Consider the following 25,763-nt stretch of genomic DNA (forward strand, 5'->3'; position numbering starts at 1 on the left):
CCCCGCCCCCGGGCCCTGTGCGTCCGGCCCTTGGCCTCCCGGGCGGGCGGGCGCGCGGCCGGTCTGGTGCCAGTAGGTGGTCAGGACCCTGGAGGGCGGGGGACGCGAGCGTGAGTCAACAAGGCCTCGGCCCAGCGGCAGGGCAGTCCTGGGAGGGAGGGTAGCGGACGGCGGGGCCGGGCCGGCTGCCTCCCCATCCGCCCTCGGACCCAGGAAGCGGCTCGCACCCTTCGGACACGCTCTGCGGGCCGCGGGCTCCATCTCGGCCTCCTCCCGCACCCCAACTTTCCGCCCTGACGGCCGCGCGGAGGGGGCGGGCGGGCCGGAGAGTGGCCCAAGGACACTCTAGCCCGAGGGTCATTTGCTGTACCCCCCGCCCTCCCCGCCCGCGTGGCTAATTTATTTTAGAGCTCGGGGAGGGTGGGCGGGGCCAGCGGGAGGGCGGAGAGGTGGGGCCGCGAGCCCGGGGGAGGTGGGGGCGGGGCGGGGACGGAGCCGGGGCGGGGAGGGCGCGCAGGGGCGGACGCTGGGGGAGGGGAGGACGCGGGGAGGGGAGGACGCGGGGAGGGGAGCGAGGGCCCGCGAGGGAGGGCGCTGGGGGCGGGCGAGGGGAGGCGAGGGTGGGGGTCCTGCCTGCCCGGGTAGCCGGGGCGGCCCCTTGTCCGGCCACCCCCACTGCCCAGTCCCGCTCCCGGCCGCGGCGGCCGCAGCAGTAGCGGCTCCAGGATGGTGAGCGCCGCTGCCCTCCAGACCCGGCCTGTCGCCCCCGGCCCGCGCCCGGGTCCCGGGGCCGGACGCCCCCCCAGGCCTCGCACACTCACCTAGGACCCGGCCGGGATGCCGAGGTACGGGCCCGCGGGACCGGGCTGGGGCAGGCACGGGAGCGCGCGGCCGGGCCGGGGTCAGGGGGTGGTGACCATTCGGTCGGGGTGTCCGGAGCTTTATCCGCGGGCGCGGGGCAGTGCAAGGGCGGCAGAGGGAGGGGCCTGAGGGTTGCGGGGTTCAACCAGGCGGGGGGTCGAAGGGCAAGGCCAGCGAGAAACCCGTGCTGGTGCGTGGGAGCCGGGGGTCACCTCCCGGGGGTAGGGGCGGGCAGAGAAGGGGATCTCCTCTCCGCCGCCGACGGGCACCCTCTTCACCGCCCCCTTTGGTGCGGAGGATGCGGGAATAGCGAGCAGCAGGCCGGGGGGAGCCTGCGGGATTGGGGGGTGGGGAGCCAGGATTTGAGAGTTCGGGTCCCAGAAGGATCCTGTGTCCGGAGCCGGAGGGCCGGCCCGCAGGCCCCTCCCACTCAGTCAGGTCTTTGTCCGGCGGCCCGTGTGTGTGTGTGTGTGTGTGTGTGTGTGTGTGTGTGTGTGTGTGGTGGGGGCTGGGTTCCTGGTCCGGAGATTCCCCAGCATCGTGGAGGGGCAGTGACAGGAGACTGAAGCCACTTCGGGCCCTGCGCCCTTAACGCCCGACCCTTCTTTTCTTCTCTTCTGGCCCGGAGAGCACAGACCCCCATCTCGGGGTCAGGGTGTTGCGGGAGCCGCTCTGACCTTCGCTCACGGGCTACAGGCCACCGAGCTCCCAGCTCTCCAGACGGAGCCCCTTAAACTTCCCCGATTCACGAGCCCACTCTCGGTCTACACAGATTCCCTTGCTAGGCACTCAATCTGTGGAGGGCCCTCTGCAGAGGGCTGGGCACACAGTAGGTGCTCACCAAATGGAGGCCCCCTTGCCTGGCCCCTCCGCTCCCCGCGCACCTCCAGGGCGGAGGCGGCCTGGGAAGGGGTCTGCGCGGGGGAGAGTGAGCGGCCTGGAGCGCAGGGGTGGGTGGACGGGTGGGTGGGCTGTTAAAGGGACGGTCACTAAATCAGGATTAGGCCGTGGGGCTGTCAGGCTGCCTGGCCCTGTTTCCATGGATACCTAATTTGGAGGAGAATAGAGGACGGAAGAATGTTTGTGTTGTCGTCCGCACGGCTGCGGCGGCCGAGCGGTCTCCTGACCCAGGCCCGGCAGTGAGGACCCGGAATCCGGTTCCAACTCCATTCTGGGCATCTGCGGCGCGGGGCCGATAGGAACTTCTCGGGGCCCCGAGCGGCACTCTTGGATTGGCGGTGCGGGGGCCCGGAGAACTCTGCCCCTGCGCGAGGAGCCCCAGGCCCTCCCGAATGCAACCTGAAACCCCTGTGCATCTTTCTGGGGTCCCTCGGAGCCGTCGCACACGCCACCCTCCGCTCTGCTTCAGCCCCGGAGGACAGGCGCGCCCGGCGGCTCGCGGGCCGCGGCGCGGTGGGGACCCGGCCGCCACACCGGTACCTGGTCGCTGCGAGAGCGGCGAGGCAGGGGGCGGGGCCGGGCTTCCCGGGGTGGGAGAGCAGGGGGCGGGGTTTGAGGCCAGCGGTGCTGCTCGCAGTGACAGGCCTCGTAAATCCCCCTTTCCCATATTTAACGCCTTTTCATTTATTTCTACTTGATTCCATTGGTGTCCACAGCAGCCACCCTTGTAAGGAGTGACCCCCGTGCCCTCCCTGTAGTATCTTCTGGGCGAAGGCCCATTTGGGCCAAAGGGAACTTGGCTACGTGAGGCAGTGGAGTAGTTCCCTGAGAGGGCCTAGTAACCCCCATTCCTCAGGGAGACACCCAACTTCCCGGGAGAAGAAGCGAGGCAGAGAAACTCGGTCTCTGAGGCCCTTCGGGATTTTCTGGCTTTGGTATAAGGGTGGGCTGGGCCAGGAATCCTGGGAGTGGACACAGTACACAGACTGGAGGGGTCACGGGAGGGGTACCAGTCCCCATTGTGTGTCTCAGAGCCCTGTCTCGCCTTCCTCCTGGTCCTTCTGGCCACAGCTTTTTATGGGGCAAGAATCCCCTCCCCTCCCCCACCTGGGCTGTAGCTTTATTGCTGAGATCTCAGACTCTCCACGCAATTTCACGCCTCTCTGCCTTTGCTCTTGCTGTTCCCTGAGTCAAATGCCTTCCCCCATTGTCCCTGTTTTTCCGCAACCTTCTCATCCTTCAAGGCCCAACTCGATGCCCCACTTCCTCCTTGTAGCCTCAGCCCTTGCCCTTCCCTCCATGTGCTTCTGGCCCTGCACCTGTGCCTGTGTGGCTGAGTCCACAGGAGGCTTTGCCTCGGGGATAGAGGTGGAGCATATACTTCCCTGCTCCTTGCCCCCATGAGCCTGGCCCGGGGGCTCAGCGCCTTGTGGGCACCCCATAAATATTTTTTGGCTGAATTAAATGAGTTTTATAAGGACAGCCTGCAAAGCATAGATCTGAACATTTTCTGGCAAATAGTTCTGGGCTCCTGGGTGAGTGGAGACCCCTGGGTGGGTCTCTGACTCCTCCTCCTTGCAACCTCTCCCCCTCCTCCAAAGTCAGGGAGGACTTTGCCCCTTCCTTTCCCCACAGACCAGCATTCTTTCCCTGTCATTATCATCCTGTTAAACAGAGAGGCCAGTCAGGATCCATATGGATCACATTAACAATTGCTTATTATCTGGGCCAGGACTGCCCCCACTCTCCACCCCCAGCTCCTACTGCTCCAGTTGCTGGACCCTTAGGAGCCCAGTCTCCCCGCCTCCTCCTCCCTCCACAATTGGTCAGCCAGGGAGGCCAGGGGACAGCCTGATCTCCCTCACCCTCCCTGTGCCTCCCTTTGCTTCTTCTCAACTTGGCTGACAGTGAATGACTCCTCTGCCTGATTTAATGAGAACCAGGTTCCCTGCAGGAGCACGACCCTGTGAGGTTTCAGGGCTGTAGCCGGGAGAGGTGGGCCCGAGCCCCAGGTGCACCTGTGGTCTGCAACAGTCCCTGCTTTCCAGTGACAGAGGTGAGCCCTGCTAGGCTGGCCATGGGGTATACTGGTGTGTTCTGCCCTCTCAGCCCTGGGCTGGCCCTGTTTCCTTTGGGAGCTGACAGGCCAATGAGGAAGATGAAGGCAGGAGAGACCCTGCAAGGCCGTGGCACTGGGTCCCCAGCCTTGTGCTCCTGTCAAAGACACAAATCCGAGAGTTTCCTGGAGTGGCAGCTGAATTGGGCTTGAAGACTGGGCAATAGAATTTATGTTGACAAGCATGCAGCCCAAGAATACTAGAGATGGAAGGGGGCTTTGAGATTGATTACCCAGTCTGGGAGTCCAGAACTTTCCTTTGATTGCCAGACCCTCTCAAGGAAAAATGCACTTGCATGGGTTGACAACAGACTTTGCATTCTGCTTTGGAGGGCTCGTGGACCCCCTGAGCACAGGGGACCCTACATCTAGTAGCCCTCGCCCTAGTCTAGCCCTCTAGGAGGCGCTGAGGGCAGGGTCAGGCCTGCGGCACCCAGCACTCCTGCCTTCACACGCAGTGCCATCTCCGTGGCCTTCTCACGGGCACGTGGGCAGGGTGAGCTAAGCGACCAGGGGTGGTGGATCAAGGTGACTGGCCAGGCTTTGAATGGGAAAGGTTCCCACTGCCCATGTGGGGGTGTGGGTTCATCATCTCACCTCTGAGTGTGTCACCTGGAGAGAGGAGGTCCAGGACTTATTTTGTTTAAGGATCCATTTGTCCCCAGGAACCAGGAAAATCTAGCTTCTCCAAGCATTTCATAAATGTCTTGATAAATCATAGCTACCACTTATTAAATATTCTATCTGTCCTCTGTGAAACTGGACCAAGAACCATGCCTACTTCATAAGCATTATTATGGAGATTACATGAGGCAGCAGGCTGGAGCTGGGACCCCCGAGTCCTGGTCATGGATGACTGTGGGCCTGTGCAGGCCTGGTCAGAAGGGCAGGTGACAGTGCTCTGAGCTGTCATTGCTCTCCAGGCTGACATTTCCCTGCCTGGCCCAGCCAAGGAGAGGGGGCCCCAGTGGAAGCCACCCTGGGGGGCCTTGCTCTCTTTTCCTTTAGTGCTAAGGTGAGGGTGGTGCACTTCACCTTGGGCACTGGAGGTGGGGTGGGGAGTGCTAATGAATGGGAGCACCGGGCGGTGGCCACAGCCCAGTCTCCACAGAGCTCTGACCTGATTTTATGGTGACCGATCATGACCCTCACCCTAGCGGCCAAGCTCTGGGCTGCAGTGACCCTGCCACCGATCAGGTGTAGTTGCCCTGGACAAGTCCCTTACTCCATTCAAGTTCCAACCTCTTCATCTGCCGAGTGGGGACAACACTAGTGAGTTCATAGGTGGCAGAGCCCTGGTTTCAAGGGGTGTGTGTTCCTTTGTCTCTGAAGTATATATGCACCTTCGGTCACTCACTCAGTGACTCAGCACCCAGGGACTCCAGAACCGCTTCCCAATGTAGGAGGGAGGAGGAAAAGGGCGTGCAAATGCCCTGGCTGTGGCAGCACTGCCCCAGCCATGTTTGGAGCTTTCTCCAAAGGTGTCGGAGGGTGAGGAGAGGACAGATGCTCAGCTGTGTCAGGACCCTGGGAGGTGGAAGCAGACCTCCCTCTCCCTGCCCTGGCAGGCGGGTCACCGGATCCCCAGCCCAGTGCTGGGGTTAATCAGGATGGATGGGATGATGTGACAAAGAGGCTTCATTTTGCTCTAACGAGCCTGTATTGAGCACCTGCTGTGACCCAGCACTGTGCAGCGTCCTGGGTGCACCTTAGCCAGGCTCCAGAGGGCGCCCAGCTTGGGTTGGGATTCCTGGGTCCTTAAATGTCCCCATGCACCCACTGGGCACTTGTGTACCAGGCCCTGAGTCGGTCTTCACACCTTGAGCCTCCCACAACAACCCTCAGCTTCTCGTGTGGTCAGGAGAGTAAGAGCACACCCCTGGCCCTGGCATCATTTGCTTTGCCACAAACACCTCGTGCCATTCATAGCCACATGCACTGTGCACTCAGCAGGGCCCTGTGCCAGGCCCTGGGTGTTTTATCTAGGTAACCATTCATCCGAAATCCACCCTGCAGAAGCATACGAGACAGTTGGGGATCAGTGAGGAGGCAAAGGGACGGACTGCACTTCCAGGACCATCTCCTTGTACTCCCTTTGCAGAACGGAGCCATGAGGCTGTGTGAGCCAGGGAGTGGCCCACTTAGAGCTGTGGAATGGGTGCAGGATTGGTCAGGAAAGGAGAGGGTCAGGCCAGAATTTGACAGCAGGGCCTTGCATCATGGGTGGAGTTTCAGAGAGACTGTTTCCCCACGGGGAGGCTGTTCATCGGTGACAGAGACCCTAATTCCATAGGAATTAGTGGGAAGCTGGGAGAGCCCAGCTGCTGACTGGCCTCTCTGGCCCTTGGCTACTCAACAGTCTGAGGTGTTTGTTATTTTTTTCCAGGCTGGTGGGGAAGAAAAAACCCCACTCCCTCAGAGGGTTCTACCCTGCCTCTACCAGTCTGCCTCCGTTCTCCCTAAGAGCTCTGGCCACTGGGGGAGATAGCCCCTTTCACTCAGCTCCAAGACAGACAGCATTCACCTGTGGCCAGACCCTCACCCCTCTGGAAAGGGGATCCCTTTCCAGACAGACTGAGTCCCATGTGGGATGTCATTCCTATGTCACCATCTTCCATCTGCAGCCCTCTTCAGGCCGGAGTTTTAGGGTCGAGCTCCCTGCTGGGATAGGTGGTGCTGCCTGCAGCTTCAGGTTGGAGAAGGCAGCTGGAGCACCAGGGTGCAGGGGTTCAGGTCAGTGTGGGACTTGTCGGGTTTGCCATGTCCACTACCCGTGCAGGTGAGGACAGACCAGAAAACTGGCAGAGAGGAGGGGAAGAGCCCGTCACCCTTCCCAAGAGCGCCCCTCCCGGTAGCGACGCCCTTCTGCCGTGTGCCTGTACTGATGGGAAACTCGGCCCTTCTAGAGACAGCCCACATGTTCACAGACAGCTAACATGAAGCCAAACGTCTTTCATGGAGGAGCTGCCTCATCTGAGGACAGGGAGGAGCAGCTGGGCTGGGCTGGGCTGCAGGAGCCACCAGCTGAGCACCGGGCAGGCACTCGGAGACCCTTGGTTGTGAGGAGTCTTTCTGAGGAAACCTTCAGAACCCTTCCGAGTAAACACCCCCATTCCCCCAGCCCTGGCCTGCAGGCAGCTGGTTCCCTGACTCTCTGATCACTTTCCTTGGGGTGTGGCGGGTTTGTCACCAGGGCCTGGGGTCGCAGACCTGCCATGACTTACTTGGTACCTAGAGAAGCACTTTGCTAAGCTTTGTGGTTGGCACCTGAGGATGGTGAGAATCACGGGGAGAGGGCTGAGGGGGACAGGGAGGTTAATGAGGATGGTGGAAATCAACCGGCACCTTTGTGTTCTTCGCTGATAAACTAAGAACTGCTTTTTAGGTGAGAGGCAGGGAAGCACCTAGAGCCGGACTGCCTGGGCGGGTGGCCCCAGGCCGGTGACCAGGATGAGTTAGCCATTCCTCTGTAACATGGGAACAGCAGTCTCGCCCACTCCAGGGTTACTGTGGGGGTTGGGGCAGTGCTCGCCCCTCGTCCAGACCCGCAGACAGGAGCAGCCAGGTGTTGCTGTGGGTGGTTGTTCGTCTTTGCCTAGCAGCCTCCCCTCAAGTTCTTGTTCTCTCTCTCTGTTCCGGTGGCACAGCAGGTGTGGGGGGCCACCCCCTTGAAGACAACACTGCCCACTCACACCCTGGTAGACCGGCCAGGCTGCATAGCTGGAGTTACTCAGCCCAGCACCCCGGGGGCTGGGAAGGGCGGAGGAGGGGCCAGAGGAACCACTGGGGAAGCCTGGGTGGGCTGCCCAGGCCTGCTTCCCTCCTTCTCATCAGGCCCAGCATTGCAGGGGGCTGTCTCCCTCTCCCTAGACACTGAGAGGGGGCACACTGGGGGCCAGGGACATAGGGTCACTTGGACTTTAAAGCTGAAGTATTTTGGAGGTCACATGCCCCCTAAATAGACTCAAGACAACCTCGGATTCTGAACCTGGCTGGGTGGGTGGGGTGGGGGGCTCTAGTCTCTCGGGCTGAGACCTGTGCTCCATGACCCCTGACAAGTTCATGGACAGAATTGTATTTCAGTAGTATTAATTCCTTCGCAACCCATGTATTTTTACATTACCTCTTCCCCCAGCATTAATGAGGTATAACTGACAAAGTAGCCCCATGTATAATTTTTTATTGCAGTGTAATTGACATACTGGTTTAAGGTATACAACATGATTCAACGTTTATATGTATTGCAGAATGATCACAAGAAATCTAGTTACCATCTGGCACCATACATAGTTATATTCTTCTCTTGTGTATTTCTTATCATGCACTGAAAAAGTATTTTTGAGAACAGGCCACATGTTTACCAAACTGAAAAAGGGGGCCCTGGCCAGGTGGCTCAGTGGGTTGGAACATTATTCCACACACCAACAGGTTGTGGGTTTCACTGATCCCCTGTCAGGGCACGTGCCTAGGCTGCAGGTTTGATCCCTGGTCAGGGCACATACGGGAGGCAGCTGATCAATGTTTCTCTCTCACTTGTCTCTTTCACCCTCTCTCCCCTCCCCATTGGAATTAATAAACATACTCTCAGGTGAAGATTTAGAAAAAATTTTTTTTAAGATTTTATTTATTTATCTTTAGAGGGGAAGGGAAGGAGAGAGGGAGAGAAATATCAATGCGTGGTTGTCTCTCGTGCATCCCCTGCTGGGAACTGGCCTGCAACCCAGGCATGTGCCCTGACTGGGAATCAAACTGCCGTTGTTTGGCTCGAAGGCCCGCAATCAATCCACTGAACTACACCTTAGAAAAAAATTTTCTAAAGGGGCCTATGAAAGAAGACTGGTGGAGAGCTGAGTTCATCCTCCACCCCGCACTCATGCAGGGCCAGGACTTGGGGACGAGTAGCTGGGCCCCAGGAGGGTCCCACCCAGCCCCAGAGGGCAGTGGTGCTCGGGTCAGACAGTGACCACAGCCTCCTCCGCTGGGCACCTGCAGACTTGGGTCCACTCGAGGTCCTGTGAGCCTGGGCACAGCTGTCACTGTCTCCCTGTGTGGTGAGAAGCGGAGCGTCCCAGGGAGGGACTGGCTGTAGCCAGGGCAAAGCACAGGGTTCAGCTGCAGGTTTTACCTCCAGGCCTTGATGGAAAAGTAAATAATCTTTAACAAGAGGAATGACTTACCATATAAGTAATTCCTGTATTAAAGTGTGTACTCCAAAGGCCCTGTTCTTAGCACCATTGCATCAGGGAAAGTTTTCTGAGGGAGGGGACTTTGGGAGGGAGAAGGACAGGATGGAAAGGGAGCAGGAAGGGGCTGCTGGGCTAGGGAACTGTTTGCTGTGCAAAGGCCCAGGGACAAGGGTGTCTGGGTTGGGTAATGGGGAGCCCAATTTAACAGGTGACATCGACTTTAAATAAGGGCTTTGAGTGGCAGGACAGAGGTGCAGGAGATCTATGCCAGTGCCCAAGAGGGAGCCAGCATCAGTATCAGCATCACAGTGACCTAACTGTCTGGGAGCAGCCTAGTGCAGAACTAGGAAGGCGGCATCCTTGGCAGAGGGACCAGGCAGAGCAAAGGCCTGGAAGCGTGAACATGTATGGGCTACAACATGGACCACTGTGGCGGGAGGGGCTAGAATGGCGGGGTCCCAGGCTGGGAGGAAGGAGTAACTGACTCACCTCTGGTGCCAGGGAAGGGGTTTGGTGTCCTCTCCATGATGAGAGGGGGTTGAGTTTGTTTTAGGTAGAAGGACCATGCCAGAAGCCTGTCAGAGAAAGATTAGAAGAGCAGAGAGGAGAATTCAGGTGCTGGGCCAGCTGTGGCAGGGGATGTGAGAGCTGTGGGCCGTTTCAGAGAGGGTGTCAAGGGAGTCAGTGACCAGATGGAGGTGTGGAGGCTGCGAGAGGTGGCAACACAGGGCCTCCAGGGTTTCCAGCCTGGGTGAATGCACCGACTCTGGAGAGAGAAGGCAGAGATGTTTTCCCTGGGGAGTCTGAGGTCTTGGTGGGCTTCCAGGGGGTCCTGAGAGTATTCCCCAGATTCCTAACTCTCCTCAAAGCCCCCAAGAACAGGAGAAGTGTGGGTCAGGTTGAAGCTGGGTCTGGCTTGGTGGGCTCTCAAGAGGGACCCAAAGGGGCAGTTTCTAAAAGGCAGAAGTTTGGCCCTGGCTGGTGTAGCACAGTGGATTGAGTGCTGGCCTGCCAGCCTGTCACTGGTTCAGTTCCCAGTCTAGACACACGCCTGGGTTGCAGCCCTGTCCCCAGTGGGGGCCTGTGAGAGGCAACCACACATTGATGTTTCCCTCTCTTTCTTTCTCCTTCCCCTCTCTCTAAAAATAAATAAATAAAATCTTTTTTTTAAGTCAGAAGTTGGGGGGTGGCGGTAGGCATGTCAGAGTCCTGGGGCTCCTCCCTCTGTTGGCAGAGGAGGAGCTGGTGACAGATGCCTCCGGACTCAGGACACAGGTCAGGAGGGTCAGGCGTCAGGCTAAGGTGTCCTGGGAAGCTGTGGTTTGGGACGCAGGCTACACTTTCAGTGCTGTGAGATCAGTGCCCCTCATGGCTCTGCAGACCCACCTCACAGTCACAGTCAGTCAGGGGTGTGACGGGGACCTGCTCTTGCGGGGTGGGACTCGCCACTCTGGGGCCCTGCAGGCAGCTGAGAAGTTGTTTCTCTCCTTGAGTCCCTCAAGCCCACTGGCTCTTTTTGGCATCAGAAAGCATCCCCCCCCCTCCCCCAACACACACACACTGTCCCAGGCTGAAGCTCTGAGCCAGCCCTCCTAGGAGCTGAGTCCAATCCTGCCCTAGGGTCCTGCCCTAGGGTCCCCCACCAGCCCCTGGGCCCTTCCAGCCAGCCCAGACAGTGCTGCCCACCCTTCAGTGCCCTCATGCCTGCCTGTGAGGGAGCCGCCACGTTCTCCAGCTTCTCACCTGAGGAGACAGAAGCTAAGACCCTTGTCCGACATTTCAGGAGCCGACTCATGCCCTGTGCCATGTGAGCCACAGGAGAGAGGTGGGACTGAGCTTCACACGGATGCCCTTGGCTTGCGGGGTGGGCTCGGAAACCCCCAGTCCCGGGTGAGTCCTTCAGGCTGGCCTTCACACAGGCTGCTGTTACTTGGCTGCTAGCTCAAGTTGCTAATGCATCCAGCCCACACCTGTGGGTCCCTGGGAGCAGCCAGTGACAGCAAGGAGAGGGGAGAAGGGAAGGAGTATGTATGTCCTTCTGTACAATGGGCTTGCTCCGTAATCCTGGCCTAGCAGCCTGTTGTGGGGACTGAGTGACAGGGAGAACGGGCCTCTGGGTGGTAACAGCTGACCTGCTGAGCCCTCTGGAATGCACGGACATAGAGTGCTCCTGCCCTCCCTTTCTATTCCCTCTCGGGGTCCAGAAGTTGAAGTCTATCCCTCACCTGCTCCCCTGAAGTTCAAGGAGTGCGAAGAGGGTGTGGCAGGGGGGCAAGTCCCAGCCTCAAAGATTTGACTTGGCTTCAACCAGAACTTGTATTCATTCAGTGCAGCTGGTCTCAGGCAGGCATGAGGGAGAAGCAAATCAGCCTGGCTCACCCTTCGTGGAGGGTGATGACTGTTAGCTTGGACCCTCCCAGATGCACAGCAGTTTAAAAGAGGATGCTTATTAGCCAGAATGGTTTTCTGTTGCTGGAATTCCCTGCAGCCTAAGTGAACAAAATTTAGGCAGGTAAGGGCAAAAATTGTGTTTTCTCTTGGGGAAGGGGCAAGGGTAATAACAAGGCTAGTTCTCCCTTCCTGGTGTCTCCTGGGAGATGGTGTCCCTCCACCCCAACCGGTTCCTGGGTATGGTCTAGCCTGGGGAGGGGTGAGGCGGGGTGGTGCAATGAAGCGCTCAGAGAGCCCGGAGCAGCGCAGTGCAGCACAGCACCAGGAGGGGCAGCAGTTGGAAAGAAGTGGGTGGGGTGGGGGGAGGGGAGGGCCTTAGAGATGGGAAAGTGATTAGCCGTGCTGATGAGGATGAAGTCCGCCCTGGCAACCCCCAGGGCAGCATAGGAGAAAAAAAGATCTGTTATTCACAGAAGGCAGACAAAGATGGCTGCCGGGTGGGCCACCCCCAACCCTCCCTCCCCTGCCTTGCCCAAGGCAGCCAGATCACGGGGTATAGGCGAGTCCTGAAGCTCAGGATGGATGCCCCTCATGGGAATTCTGGGTGGGACTGTGTCTGCAGATAAAACCTTGGGCACCTGTGTCCTGGGTCCAGCTCCTGGCTCCGCAGTACCTCCTACAAAAGTAGGGGGAGCCTCGGAGCAATCCCCAACCTCCTGGGGTGGTGGATGGGCCGTTTGATCAGTGAGTGTGTAAATCAGGATTTTATGGATCGCTTATTCACTGCTGGAGCTGAGGCCCCCAAATTCCTCTGTGCCCCAGAATGCTTAATCTAGTCCTGAGCTTTTCCCTGGGAAGGGAGGGAGCATAGCTCCCCACAGTGCCCCCCACCCCTGCTGCTGTGTCTCCTCCCAAGGCCTCAGGCTTTGTCATTGCAGGTTGAGCGGTTCAAATGTGCTAATATACTCCCTGGGGGCCACCAGGCAGTGGGACTTACCCTTCAGTGCTGTGATTGGCCAGAGACCATGGGGGGGCGGTTCCTGGCAACAGCAGCTCTGTGTGCGTGTGTGTGCGCACTCATGCACAGGCCTGTTTGTGGGGAGGGGGTGTAAGGTGTCCAGCCTGCTCACACCACTAGGCAGGGACAAAGGATCTTCATCCAGCCTGGAACAAGGATTAAGACCAGAATAAACTTTGTCTCTACCTGGTCAAGCTGGTTAGGGAGCCTACCTGTCCATCTTTCTATCCTCTCATCATATCTTGACATGGTGGGGACTTACTCAGTGTGTGCTGAATGCACGGATGGATGAGTGACCACAGGAGTGACTGTGTTTTTAACTGCTGTTCTGCCTGCTGGAATTATCCAGCACCTACAGATTCCTAAATCTCCTCCTAAGATTCCTAAGTGGCCCCTCTCCCCCTCACTGAGATTCTCTCTAGCCCAGGCCTGGCTGACACAAGGCCGGACATGAGGGCCTGGGCAGGCCTCGGGGGACACAGCTGTGACCCCTGGACTCTGGTGCCATTTGAGAGTGCTTTTACTGTGGTCACGTTTCTCCCTGCCGGCTCCCATCTGTCCTTGGGATTTGAGGAGGATGAGGATGGTTAACCAGGGGGGATGGGTGTCCAGCAGCTGATAGGGGAGGGAAGGAAGCACAGCCCAAAGGGCCAGATGACAAACTACCCTGTCCTGCCCTTCTCCCTCCTCTTCGGCCTGCCCCTCCTTTCCTGGCAGCAGGCAGGGCAGGCTGGGCTGGTGGGGAGTGGCTGGTCCAGCTAGCCCATTCTCCATCCTTCCTGGGCAAGCTGGAGCCAGCCTCGCCATTAAACTGCTTAGGAACGCTGAGGAAGGAGTCCTAGTGCTAAGGAAGTCCACCTGGAGATCCTGAGAAGTGAGGCTCCAAGTTCAAGAGAAAGCTGCAACGGTTCCAGCCGTAGTGGAAGCACTCTGGGTGCAGAGCCCAGTGCTGGCTGGGGTGGGAGCAGTGCCGTTGGGGAGAATGGCGGGAACGCTGCGTGTCTGTGAGGTCGGCTGCGGGCACCACGCACACGTGACTGCTGAGTGCTGAGTGTGGCTAGTGCTGTTTGGGGGCTGAGATCTTTTTAAACATTTTTATTTATTGATTTTAGCGAGAATAAGGGGGGAGGGAGAAAGAGAGAGAAAAAAAGGTTTTGATGTTCCACTTAGTCATGCACTCATGGTTGCTTCTTGTGTGTGCCCTGACGGGAGACTGAACCTACAACCTTGGTGTATCAGGTGATTCTCTAACCAACTGAGCTATCTGGCCAGGGAAAGGAACTGAAATTTTTATGTAATTTAACTTCAATAATACATTTTTATTTTTACTAATAATTTTGACTGTAAAATAATTAATAGATGTTAGTGAATTTAAATTTAAATAGCCACTCGTGGCCAACGGTTAAGATGTGAAAAGCACAGGATTAGAGTCTGTGTTGAGGGACAGCAGCCACACCTTTGGGTACGAACCCCTTTCTGGCTGTGACCTTGGGCAGGGTTCTTCCAAGGGCCGGTGCTCCCTCCCCAGTCTATCAGACCAGCAGCCCCAGTGTGGGTCATATGCAGTTCAGGGACCTTCTACTCCTACGGCCAGCTGAGCTACTTTGAATAGGTCCTGGGCCATGATGGGGCCAAACATTCCAGGGACAGGAATGGATGTATGGAGCCCTAGACTCTTCAGCATTTTAGGGATTTCCAGGGAGTTGTCAATCCTAGAAGCCTTCCTGGAAGAGGGGGGGCTGAAGGTAGGCCTGGACTAGAGCTGTGCTTGAGAGTTAAGCTCTGACAGGGCCCTGTGTTGGGTGCCTAGGTACCTTGGCCAAAACTGGGGGAGGGAGGGAATGTTCTGAGTTCCAGCTTCCCCTCCTACTAGGTGTTAAAACCTTAGGGAGAACCACCAGCCCCCTCTGAGCCTCCACTTCCTCTTCTGTAAAATGGGGAGAATGTGAGTATCTGGCAGAGCAGCTGTGAGAGTGAGACTGAGTGGTAACCATGAATGTCTTTGCAAACACCAGGAGGCTGGGAGAAAGGGAAGGGTTATCCTCAAGGGTGCTGGGCCCCTGGCCTGGCCTCTCAGAACGACAGCAGATGGTCACAGCCTGTCTGTGGCCCTGACCGAGGACACAGGCAGGGATTTCTGCACTTTCCCCTCCCCCCAGCGTGCATGCACACTGCCCAGATGGGGGCTGCTGGCCAGCCTCACTCAGGCTGACCTCCTGCTGTCTGGCATCTGACATCTGAGGAGTCCAGGGCACACCCCCACCCACTCCCACCCCAGAGAGGAGCCGGACCAGTGGGGCAGCCTCACTACTTTGAGGAAGCAGGGTCCCAAGGGCCCTGATCTCTTTACCATGTGTCCAGTGGCCTTTGATGGGAATTCCATTGCCCCTTTTGTCCTCTCCCAGAGGCCTGGCTGGGGAAAGAGAAGAGGAAAAATTTTTTTAAAAGAGAAAAAAACGAGGCCAGGTGGGATGCCTGGCAGCTAGGTGCCATTTAGCAGCAGGTGCCCTTTCCTCTCTGCCCCCGAGGGGACTCCCTGGCTCTGCCTCTTGCCATTCTCACCATCTCACTGGGCTCAGATCTAGTCAGCCCAGTTTTTTTTTTTATTTGGACACAGAGGCAATTTCAAGCCTCTTTGCTCATTAGACATCTAACCATCATTCTATTCTACAGAGTCTATTAAGGATTCATTGTGTACCAGGCACTGTCCTAGGTGCCTGGAATATGAGTGAACAAAACTTCCCAGTGGGCACAAGAAAATGAAGCAACAAGTAGCTCAGCTTATGATGAGTGCTACAGAGACCATCAGGTTGCGGGGGACAGTGAGGTGGCAGCTGAGCAGAGAGCTGGGGAGAGAGTGTTTCAGGCACAGAGCACAGCGAAGTCAAGGGTGCAAGAAAGCTGGGTGTGGGGATCAGTGAGGAAGCCAGGGTGGCTGGAGGGAGGCCCAGAGGTAAGGAGAAGCAGAAACAGATCATAAGGACCTGGTGGGCCATAGTGAGGACTCTGGCCTTTCTTCTGAATGAGACACGAGCCTTTAGAAATTCTGGGCAGAAGAACAGCATGATCAAACGTGTTTTCAAGGGTCATGGTGGCTGCTGTGTTGAGAATACGGGGTGAGTGGGGGACAAGGGTGGAAATGGGGAGGCGAGACAGCAGGCTGCTGCTGCCGTCCAGTGACAGGTGGCGGTGGGGTGGGGAGAAGGGGTTGCAGTCTGGGGAGATTTTGAAGCCAGCGCCAACCTGACTGGCTGGGCTGTGGTGTGAGAGCTAGAGAGGACCCCAGGGTGCCGGCCCAAGCAGGTGGAAGGAGTGGAGCTGCTGTTTTATGAGATGAGAGGCCAGGGAGGGGGATGAGGAGGGGGATGAGGAAGCCAGAAATTTGGGTTTTGGACATGTCAATTATGCCAATTAAATATTGGAGTGGAGGTGTCGGTACGAAGGCTGAATACACTGGTGGGAAGCCCATAGGGGAGAACTAGGCTGGAGAACCACTTTTAGGAATCCTCAATGTGCAGACGATGGTCAAGGAGATTGGAGGGGTCTCCAAGGAATTAATGTGGAGAGAAGGTTCCAAGGACTGAGCCCTGGGCTCTGCAAGGCTCAGGGGGAGGGGGTGAAAGGAGGGCATGACAAAAGCTGAGGAGGAGAGTGGGGCAGGGAGTCCAGTGAGGAGGTTTCAGGAAGGAGGGGTTGTCAGCCGAGCCGGTGCTGTGGAGTGGAGCTGCACCGGAGCAGGCCATCAGGTTTAACAACGGGTCATGCACCCGGCCCGTGCAGGCGAGAGGCTGCAGTGCCAAGTGTGAGAGCCTGGGTGGCAGGGGTTCTGAAGGGCATGGGGGGAAGGAATCAGCAGTTGTCGTACAGGGGTCTCTGAAACTGGTTTTTGCTAAAAAGCAAGCAAAGAGCAATAGGATGTATAGTTGGAGGGTGATCAAATGGTTCTGAACATTTCCCCCCCTAAGATGGGAGAATGGCAGCATGTTTGTGGGCTGATGAGAACAAGAACAGGGGAAACTGGGGGCGCAGGAGAGGGGAGAACACGGGAACAGCAGCCCTGAGTGTTGAAAGGGGGTGGAATCAGTGCAAAGAGGAAGAACATCCCCTGTTCTTGCTGTCAAGAGGGACTTTCCGCAGCTTTCCCAAGAAGGCAAGGGGTGGATTAGGGCTGGAAAGGCCTGGGAGGATGCAGGAAGGCGGCAGGGCTTGTGGGGGGGCTTATGGGGGAGGGGCTTGAAGGATGGGAATGAGTTAGGTGGCTGGGAGCGGGAGGGCACCTCCAGCAGGTGGACTCTGTGAACACAGGCATATAGGTCTGAATGAGCAGGGCTGATTTTTTTCTGGATTTCTTTGGGTCCCATGCATGGAGAGGAAAGCTGGCTTGCACTGCATTGTTGGAAGAACCAAAGCCATCTGGGATGCTCACAGACAGTAAACAGGACGAGCAACTTGCCCTGAGACACAAAGAGAGCCAGCCTGACAGTGACACACGTGTCCCGGACATTCCTACTCCTTGGAGATCGCAGCATGCAGCCTCCTCCTCACCTTCCTGTGCTCCCTCCCCTCCCCCAGCTCCAGGTTCACCATGTCGCCACCCAAGGAGCACCTGGACATGAGGGAACAGCGTTCAGACCCTGTGCCAGGACCTCTCCTCCCCTCGGGGGTCTGCTCCTCAACCAGTATCCCTGCCTTTCCACAGCCTATAGAGGCAGGAAAAACACTGGCCAGAGGGAGGAGGCCCCCATCCCCACCCTGGGCAAGCCAGGGCTCCTCTCTGGGACTCACTTTTTTTTTTTAAAGACTTTATTTATCTTTAGAGGGGAAGGGAAGGAGAGAAATATCAATGTATGGTTGCCTCTCGTGAGTCCCCTGCTGGGAACTGGCCTGCAACCTAGGCATGTGCCCTGACTGGGAATCGAACCTCGATCGTGTGGTTCACAGGCCCGTGCTCAATCCACTGAGCTAGACCAGCCAGGGCTTCTGGGACTCAGTTTTATCATCTGTAAATAGTGCCCACTTGGGTGGGGCATTATGGACAGTGAGTGAGTGATGATATGATGTGCCCACATGCCTGCTTGGCTCTGGTCCCTCCCCCTCCCGCCAACCTCAAGTCCAGGAACACACCCCAGTGCTCTCCATCTTCCCACCCATTTTAGGTGCTGCCCTGAACCCCTCCAAAACCAGCACCCATTGCCTCTGACCTTCTGAATGCATCTTTTCTTTCTCTTCCTCTTTCCCTCCCTCCCTCCCCTCTCCTCCCTCCATGACAACTTTTCACTTTCCCTTCTGTCACCTGACAGAGACTGAGGCTGGGCCAGGGCGGACCAGCCCAGCATCTCTGACGGCTGGCCTGCAGAGCCACACTCAGGAGGTGCTGCTAAGCACGGGTCGGCAGGCTAGCAGGAGCTGAACCGTCTACCTGCAGAGAACAGGCTGGGGCCCTTGGAAGGAAAGTTTGCAGCTGCCTCTCTGGCCTCCTTGGGCTCACCCCTAAATGTTTATTGCTAGGCCCTGCCCTAGAGGGTGCCCCAGGTAGGGCGGTGGGGGATCCGGCTGTGCTGGGGGCTGCTGTCTGGCAGAGACCAGAGAGAGCTTCCTGTGTGGTGGGTGCCAGGGCTGTGGCAGGTGGCTGGTCCTTAGGAGTCCTTTCGTCATCCTTCCCTTTCCTCTTGCAGTAAGCAGGGGCTGGCACGAGGGGGCAGGGCCCAGCGGAGGGGGACAGCGTCCTGCACGAGCTCTGCCAGGCGACCGGAGATCCGCCCTGGGGCAGCAGTTGTGAGCAGTAGACAAAAAGCCTGGGACAAAAGGCCTGTGGGAGCTGCGCTGAATAGATTAATGAGATTTCCATATGAGGGCCGACAATGGGATTCTCCACTCTGGCCCCTTTGTCCCAGGCTGAGATAATGGAGCCCTGGGGAGACTGCCCAAGAGGGGCTGCATCAGCCCCTTTCCACACAGGACTGGAGCCGCCACACAGCTGCCCCTCCTACCCTGCCCGGCCCCCAGCCCTGTTCGGTCCACTACCCTCCCTCCTCATGGGTAATGGAATTCTGATTCATAGAATTTCTGTAAGATGGGGAAGGGGTATTAGCAGCCTCCTCAGGGAGTTGGAGGGAGGCACAGATACTGCATGGCTGGGGTCCCTTACCACCGCAGCATGTAACAGTTTACTTCTTAGGGCCCCTAGTGAGAGAGTTTGCCATCCACCATCTACACCAGCTGTCTTATTTTACAACTGAAGAAAAGTGAAGCATGAGAGATGAAGTGTCTCACCCAAGGTTGCGCAGTGACAGCTCCCAGGGTTTGCTGCCCCAGGATGCCACGGATGGGGGTGGAGCGGGCGTGGGCGAGGGGCAAACACAGCCCCTCTGCCCTCACACTGCGCTTCCCTTCTGACACCAGATGCGTGGGTTTTCCACACCAGCCAATTCTGCAACATCAGCTGGGTGTCCCACAAATTTAGCTGAATTCTGGCACTCGACCTGGAGACAGCATCAGATGCCATTGGTTAAGGGCTCTGTCCCACAAGACTGCCCCAGTTCAGATGCTACTTGCAAGTTGGCACTGGCACCTGTGTTCTGACAGGCTATAAGCTGGAGGCTCCTTGGGCTCAATTAGTTTGCTATAGTGGCTCCCAGAACCCAAGAAACCAGTTTACTTTAGTAGATTACCAGGTAATTACAAAAGAATAGAACTCAGCCACAGTGGAAGAAATGCACAGGGCAAGGAATATGGGAAGGAGTGCAGAGCTTCCAGGCCCTCTCCCAGGACACCACCCCAGCCCAGAACCTCTCTGAATCCCCATCCTTTCCGTTTTTTGTAGAGGCTTCATTACATAGGCATGACTGATTAAATCACTGGGCACTGGCAATTGAGCTGGGTCTCCAGCCCTCTCCTTTCCCAGGAGGTGGGGGTGGGGGCGGGGCTGAAAGTTCTAACCATCTAATTGGCTGGTTCCCCTGGTAACCACCCTCCATCTTTGGGTTAACTAAGGGCTTTCCAAAAATCACTTTATTACTAAAAACTCAGGTGTGGCTGAAAATGGCTTGCTATGAATAACTAAGACATCCATTTTACCCATGGCTTGGAAGCTACTTCAGGAACTGAGGACAAGAGACCAAACAACAAAATATGCTCCCATTGCTCTTATGCTTAGGGAATTCCAAGGGTTTCGGAGCTGTGAGCCAGGGGCTGTCTGTAAGTTGAATATGTATTTCTTTAAAAAAAGATTTTATTTACTTATTTTTAGAGAGAGGGGAAGGGAGGGAGAGAAGGAGAGAAACATCGATGTGTGGTTGCCTCTCACGCACTTCCTACTGGGGACCTGGCTCACAACCCAGGCATGTGCCCTGACTGGGAATCGAACTGGCAACCCTTTGGTTCACAGGCCAGTGCTCAATCCACTGAACCACACCACTATGGCTAAATCTGTATTTCTTAATCTCACCATCACAGCCAGCGTCAGACCTGGTGCGGGGAGTGCCTTTCCTGGGTCCCTGGGGATTGGAGAGGTTCACGGGGACTGAGGTCAGTGCACTGAGTGTTCCGGCCATTTGTAGAGGCTGAATCACTTCTCTCATTGATGCCAGAACACTTCTTAAAAATGAGAGGTGGGCATGTAAGAAATTTTTTACTTACCCTTCCATCCAGTAATTCTTTCTGTTACCATTTACTGATGGCCTAAGTTTTGGAGTCAGGTGGACCCAGCTTCTTATGTGTGGGAGGCACTTGGCCTTCAAGGGTCTGCAGAGAAAGCTGCTTCAGGAACCTGAGCCCGCTCCCCCAAGGGTGCAGTTTCAGAAAGCTGCCTTTGGTTCACAGAGCCCCAGCCTCTCCCAGGGAAGCCCACAGACCCAGGTGAGGAACTGTATAGCCAGTTAGGAATGTGGATGCTTATTGGATGGCAAGTTTATGGGGAAAGGGACAATTCTACTCGGGCTGTTTTGCTGTGAAGAGAACACAAACTCTCCTGCTTGGGAGGCGGGGGGCAGGCAACGTGGGCTCACAGCCCCCTAACCCAAACTGGTGCTTCCTACTGAAGGGCTGAAGGGTAAGTATACGGGGTCCAGCAGAAGTAATGCCTGCTTGAGTGTGGTTGGGAGGATAATAATATGGGTGTAATAATTTATTTATTTTTTATCTCTTTTTTAAAAATATATTTTATTGATTATACCATTACAGTTGTTCTATTCCCCCCTTTCATTCCCCTCCACCCGCACACTCCCTCCCCCACCATTCTCCCCCCCTTAGTTTATAACCACGTGTCTCAAGTTCTTTAGATTCTGTATTTCCCCCACTATTCTCGCCCTCCCCCCTATCTATTTTCTACCTACCATCTATGCTATTTTCTGTGCCTTCTCCCCCCTTCTCCCCCTCCCACCCCCCTGTTTCTAACCCTCCATGTGTTCTTCATTTCTATGGTTCCACTCCTGATCTAGCTGTCCTCTTGGTTTGCTTTTGTTTTAGGTGTGGTTGTTAATAACTGTGTGTTTGCTGTCCTTTCACTGTTCATATTTTTCATCTTCTTTTTCTTATATAAGTCCCTTTAGCATTTCATATAATAAGGGCTTGGTGATGATGAACTCCTTGAACTTGACCTTATCTGAGAAGCACTTTATCTGTCCTTCCATTCTAAATGAAAGTTTTGCTGGATAAAGCAATCTTGGCTGTAGGTCTTTGGATTTCATGACTTGGAATACTTCTTTCCAGCCCCTTCTTGCCTGTAAGGTCTCTTTTGAGAAATCCGCTGACAGTCTGATGGGAACTCCTTTGTAGGTGACTGTCCCCTTATCCCTTGCTGCTTCTAGGATTCTCTCCTTCATTTTAGTCTTGGCTAATGTAATTATGATGTGCCTTGGTGTGTTCCTTCTTGGGTCCAACTTCTTTGGGACTCTCTGAGCTTCCTGGATTTCCTGGAAGTCTATTTCCTTTGCCAGACTGGGGAAGTTCTCCTTTATTATTTGTTCAAATAAGTGTTCCACTCGTGGCTGTTTCTTTCCCCCTTCTGGTACCCCTATAATCCGGATGTTGGAACGTTTAATGATGTCCTGGAGGTTCCTAAGCCTCTCCTCATTGTTTTGAATTCTCATTTCTTCATTCCTTTCTGGTCGGATGTTTCGTTCTTCCTTCTGGTCCATTCCATTGATTTGAGTCCCAGTTTCCTTTCCATTGCTATTGGTTTCCTGGACATCTCCCTTCATTTCAATTAGTTTAGCCTTCATATGTTCCTCTAATTTGTGACTGTACTCTACCAATTCTGTGAGCATCCTGATAAATAGTGTCTTAAATTGGGCTTCTGAGAGGCTGGCAATCTGTTGGTTGCTTAGAGTTATTGGCTCTGGGACTTTGAGTTCCTCTTGCGCCATCTTTTGGGCTGTTCGTGTCTGTTAAGTAGCAGGATCGGAACCCTAGGTTTTCACCAGAGCAGGGCAACTCAGTTGCTGGGTTGTGACGTTGTATGTGGGGGCGGGATCAAAGAGGTACAATGGCTTCCCTCCGCCGCCCGCTGCTGCGACCCCCACCGGCACCACAGCCACCACTGTCACCAGGCCCACGCGTTTCGTTCCACTGCACTCGAGTGTGTCACCGCTGTCAGCCCTCCACCACTGGGTTCGTCCCCTGGGGCCTGCGTGGTCCGTCTCACTGTGCGCGAATGTGCGACCTTGGTCAGTCTGCCCCACACTCCGACTGGCTTTGGGCTGCCCGTGCGCCTAGCGCCTAGGTTGGGGGATCTGTCCTGCCCGACCCAGCTCCGCTGCTGGTTCGGCCTCTCTTACGGTTCGTAGCTGTCAGACTTCCGTATAATTCCGTGTTCTGGTCTTTGGGTGTGTTCTAGTTCTCCAAAACTTTTGTTGTAGTCAAACTTGGTTGTGGGAGAAGGCACAGTGTTTCCACCTATGCCTCCATCTTGGCGGAAGTCTGGGTGTAATAATTTAAATGAAACATTTCACCTAAAACGCCATATAGTGTGCTTGAGTGTGATATTGTTATGTTACAGAATTACAGGCTTATGATTTGGGAATAGAAGATTTTGTAATAAAAGGGAGCGTTATTTGTGCCGAACCCTGTATATAGCTGTGAGGCGCAGCCACATTCCCAGGCAAACACAGACACAGGTTTCCACAGGACCAGGGAAGAGATGTAGACTAGGTCATGGCCTTGGGCTCTTCTGGCCCCAAGTACGCAGAGCGTTGGACCAGGGAGGAAGCACAGCCAAGAGACAGGGTCTGGGCTCCTTGGTCCGACTGGTGCCCTCAGAATCCTGCTCTACTACGTAACGGCTGTCTGACCCTGGGGCTGTATTGGTCTCTGTCTCCTCATCTGTAAAATGGGAATGATGACAATAGCACTGACCTTATGGGGCTGCTGTGAGGGCTACATCAGATAAAGCACTGAACAGGGCTGACTTTGCCTGAGGTGCTGGGAAATGGCAGGAGGACCCTTCTGTCCCATCAGCCGGAATGAACCCCCCTCACAGAATGTTCTCCAAAGTAGTGTGATAAATGGTACAATTAAGAACCAGCCACTGCTCCAGTCCTTAATTGTACCATTTATCACAATACTTTGTGCCCCACACTGGACTGCATACTTTACATACATTATCTTTTTGAATCCTCAAGACCACTCCAAGAGGCCTACGTTATGCCCTTTAACAGATGGAGGAATTGAGCTTCCCTGAGACCCGGCAATCTGACCAAGGTTATACAGTAACTGACTCTGAATTCAAACACAGGCCTCCCTGATCCAAAGCTCACAGGTTTTCCCCAGTCCCAGGGACTTGCCTCACTTCTGGCTCAGGTGATGTAGGGGCTGGAACATAGTCTGTGAACCTGGGAGTGAGGTGGGAGATCCCTTATGCAGTAGGCTGAATGGCAGGGGCTTGTAAACTGGTCGACAAGTAGGCCCAAAGTCCCTCTGGAAGAGCAAGTCTGTAACTGGCCTGCAGCTGGGGGCAGGAAGACAGCGCTACCCCTTTCTGAGCGGGGAGGGGAGGAAAGCAAGGGTGGGGAGGCTGGTTGTGTCAGGAAGCACCCAACTGAGAGTGCATTTAATGCCCCAGAGAGATCAGGACAGAGCATACATGTATAGGCATCTGGTGCCCGACTCTTCACACATTGGGTTTTAAAGTCAGGACAGTGTGTCCTGGGCGGCAGAACCAGCCTGCCCCAAGCTGCCGTCTCAGTGGGTTGGCCAGAGGTCGGTGGGCTCTGAAGGGCCTCACTACCCACTCCTCTATTGCAGCTCTGTCGAAGATGCACTGGACACCAGAACACGCCCAGCCCCTCAACCAGTGGCCAGAGCAGCACCTGGACGTCTCCTCGACCACACCATCGCCAGCCCACAAGTTGGAGCTGCCTCCTGGGGGTCGCCAGCGTTGCCACTATGCTTGGGCACACGACGACATCTCTGCCCTTACTGCTTCCAACCTCCTCAAGCGTTACGCGGAGAAATACTCAGGGGTCCTGGACTCGCCCTACGAGCGCCCCACCCTGGGCGGCTACAGCGATGCCGCTTTCCTCAACGGCGCCAAGGGAGACCCCGAGCCTTGGCCAGGGCCAGAGCCGCACTACCCCTTGGCGTCACTCCACGAAGGCCTCCCGGGAACGAAGTCAGGCAGTGGGGGCAGCTCCGGGGGCCTCGGGAGTTCCCCGGTTTTAGCCGGGAACCTTCCTGAACCCCTCTACGCCGGCAACACGTGCGGGGCCGCTCCCGCGGCGCCTGAGTACGCCGCAGGCTACAGTGGCGGGTACCTGGCCCCCGGCTACTGCGCGCAGACCGGAACCGCAATGCCTCCGCCGCCGCCGGCCGCACTGTTGCAGCCCCCGCCTCCGCCTGGCTACGGCCCCTCGGGCCCTCTGTACAACTACCCCCCGGGGGGCTATGCTGCGCAGCCGGGCTACGGGGCTCTACCACCGCCCCCGGCTCCGCCGCCTACCCCCTACCTGCCCTCCGGCCTGGCGGCGCCCACGCCCCTGCCGGCGCCCGCCCCGTCCCGGCCTGCGCCCACCTCCTACAGCTTCCAGGCGGCCGCTCCCGGTGCAGAGGCTGGGGTGTCGCTGAAGCGCAAGGCCGCTGACGAGGGCGCAGAGAGCCGCTACCGCAAGTACGTCTACGAGCCTACCAAGGCCCCGGCAGCCGACGGCGCCTCCTACCCTGCGGCGGACAACGGCGAGTGTCGAGGCAACGGGTTCCGGGCGAAGCCGCGGGGAGCGGCGGAGGAGGCATCGGGCAAGTACGCGGACGGCGTCTCTCTCAAGGTCCTGGGCTTCCCGGTCTACGGCCCGCAACTCGAGCCCTTTGAAAAGTTCGCAGAGCGCGCCCCGGCGCCGGCTTCCCGCGGGAGCTTTGCCTTGCCGTCGGAGGAGCCTCCCAAAGGCGTGGACCCGGGGGCCCTGGAGCTGGTGACGAGCAAGATGCTGGACTGCGGGCCCCCGGTGCAGTGGGCAGACGTGGCGGGCCAGGGCCCGCTCAAGGCGGCTCTGGAGGAGGAGCTGGTGTGGCCCCTGCTGAGGCCGCCCGCCTACCCCGGCAGCCCGCGTCCGCCGCAGACAGTGCTACTCTTTGGGCCTCGGGGCGCGGGGAAGGCGCTGCTGGGGCGCTGCCTGGCCACGCAGTTGGGCGCCACTCTGCTGCGCCTGCGCGGAGCCGCGCTGGCCGCGCCTGGCGCCGCGGAGGGCGCGCGCCTGCTTCAGGCCGCTTTCGCGGCCGCGCGCTGCCGCCCACCCGCCGTGCTCCTCATCAGTGAGCTGGACGCGCTGCTGCCGACCCGGGAAGACGGCGCCGCCGCCTCGGGCGCGCTTCAGACGCCGCTCCTGGCCTGCCTGGACGGCGGCTGCGGCGCGGGGTCCGACGGTGTGCTGGTCGTGGGCACCACCTCGCGGCCCGCGGCTCTGGACGAGGCCACCCGCCGGCGCTTTGCTCTCCGCTTTTACGTGGCGCTGCCGGACAGTGCGGCCCGCGGACAGATCCTGCAGCGGGCGCTGGCCCAGCAGGGTTGCATGCTGAGCGAGCAGGAGCTGGCGGCCCTGGTGCAGGGCACCCAGGGCTTCTCCGGGGGAGAGCTGGGGCAGCTGTGCCAGCAGGCAGCGGCCGGGGCGGGCCTCCCGGGGCTGCAGCGCCACCTCTCCTACAAGGACCTGGAGGCGGCACTGGCCAAGGTGGGCCCCCGGGTCTCTCCCAAGGATCTGGACTCGTACGTGGAGTGGGACAAGATGTACGGCTTCGGACACTGACGATGCGCGGAGAGGCCGAGGGAGCCGCCGCCCCTCCCTCCCCAGCCCTGGGAGGGGCG

General features: G+C 57.2%; 1 protein-coding gene across 1 annotated transcript; it reads left to right on the plus strand.

Moving 5' to 3' along the window:
* The first annotated feature begins 630 nt into the window (after positions 1-630).
* On the plus strand, positions 631-25,763 carry FIGNL2 (fidgetin like 2). The gene is made up of 2 exons (XM_037031020.1): positions 631-845; positions 23,714-25,763. The coding sequence occupies exon 2, from the start codon at positions 23,725-23,727 to the stop codon at positions 25,702-25,704; it is 1,980 nt and encodes a 659-aa protein (XP_036886915.1). The 5' UTR covers positions 631-845; positions 23,714-23,724; the 3' UTR covers positions 25,705-25,763.

The sequence above is a fragment of the Sturnira hondurensis genome, unplaced genomic scaffold (genome assembly GCF_014824575.4).
Source record: "Sturnira hondurensis isolate 20B ecotype Veracruz unplaced genomic scaffold, ASM1482457v3 Scaffold0020903, whole genome shotgun sequence".
Lineage (NCBI taxonomy): Eukaryota > Metazoa > Chordata > Mammalia > Chiroptera > Phyllostomidae > Sturnira > Sturnira hondurensis.

What these genes read in the sequence shown, in the direction of transcription:
- FIGNL2 (XM_037031020.1), top strand. Translation starts at nt 23,725, where the DNA reads ATGCACTGGACACCAGAACACGCCCAGCCCCTCAACCAGTGGCCAGAG.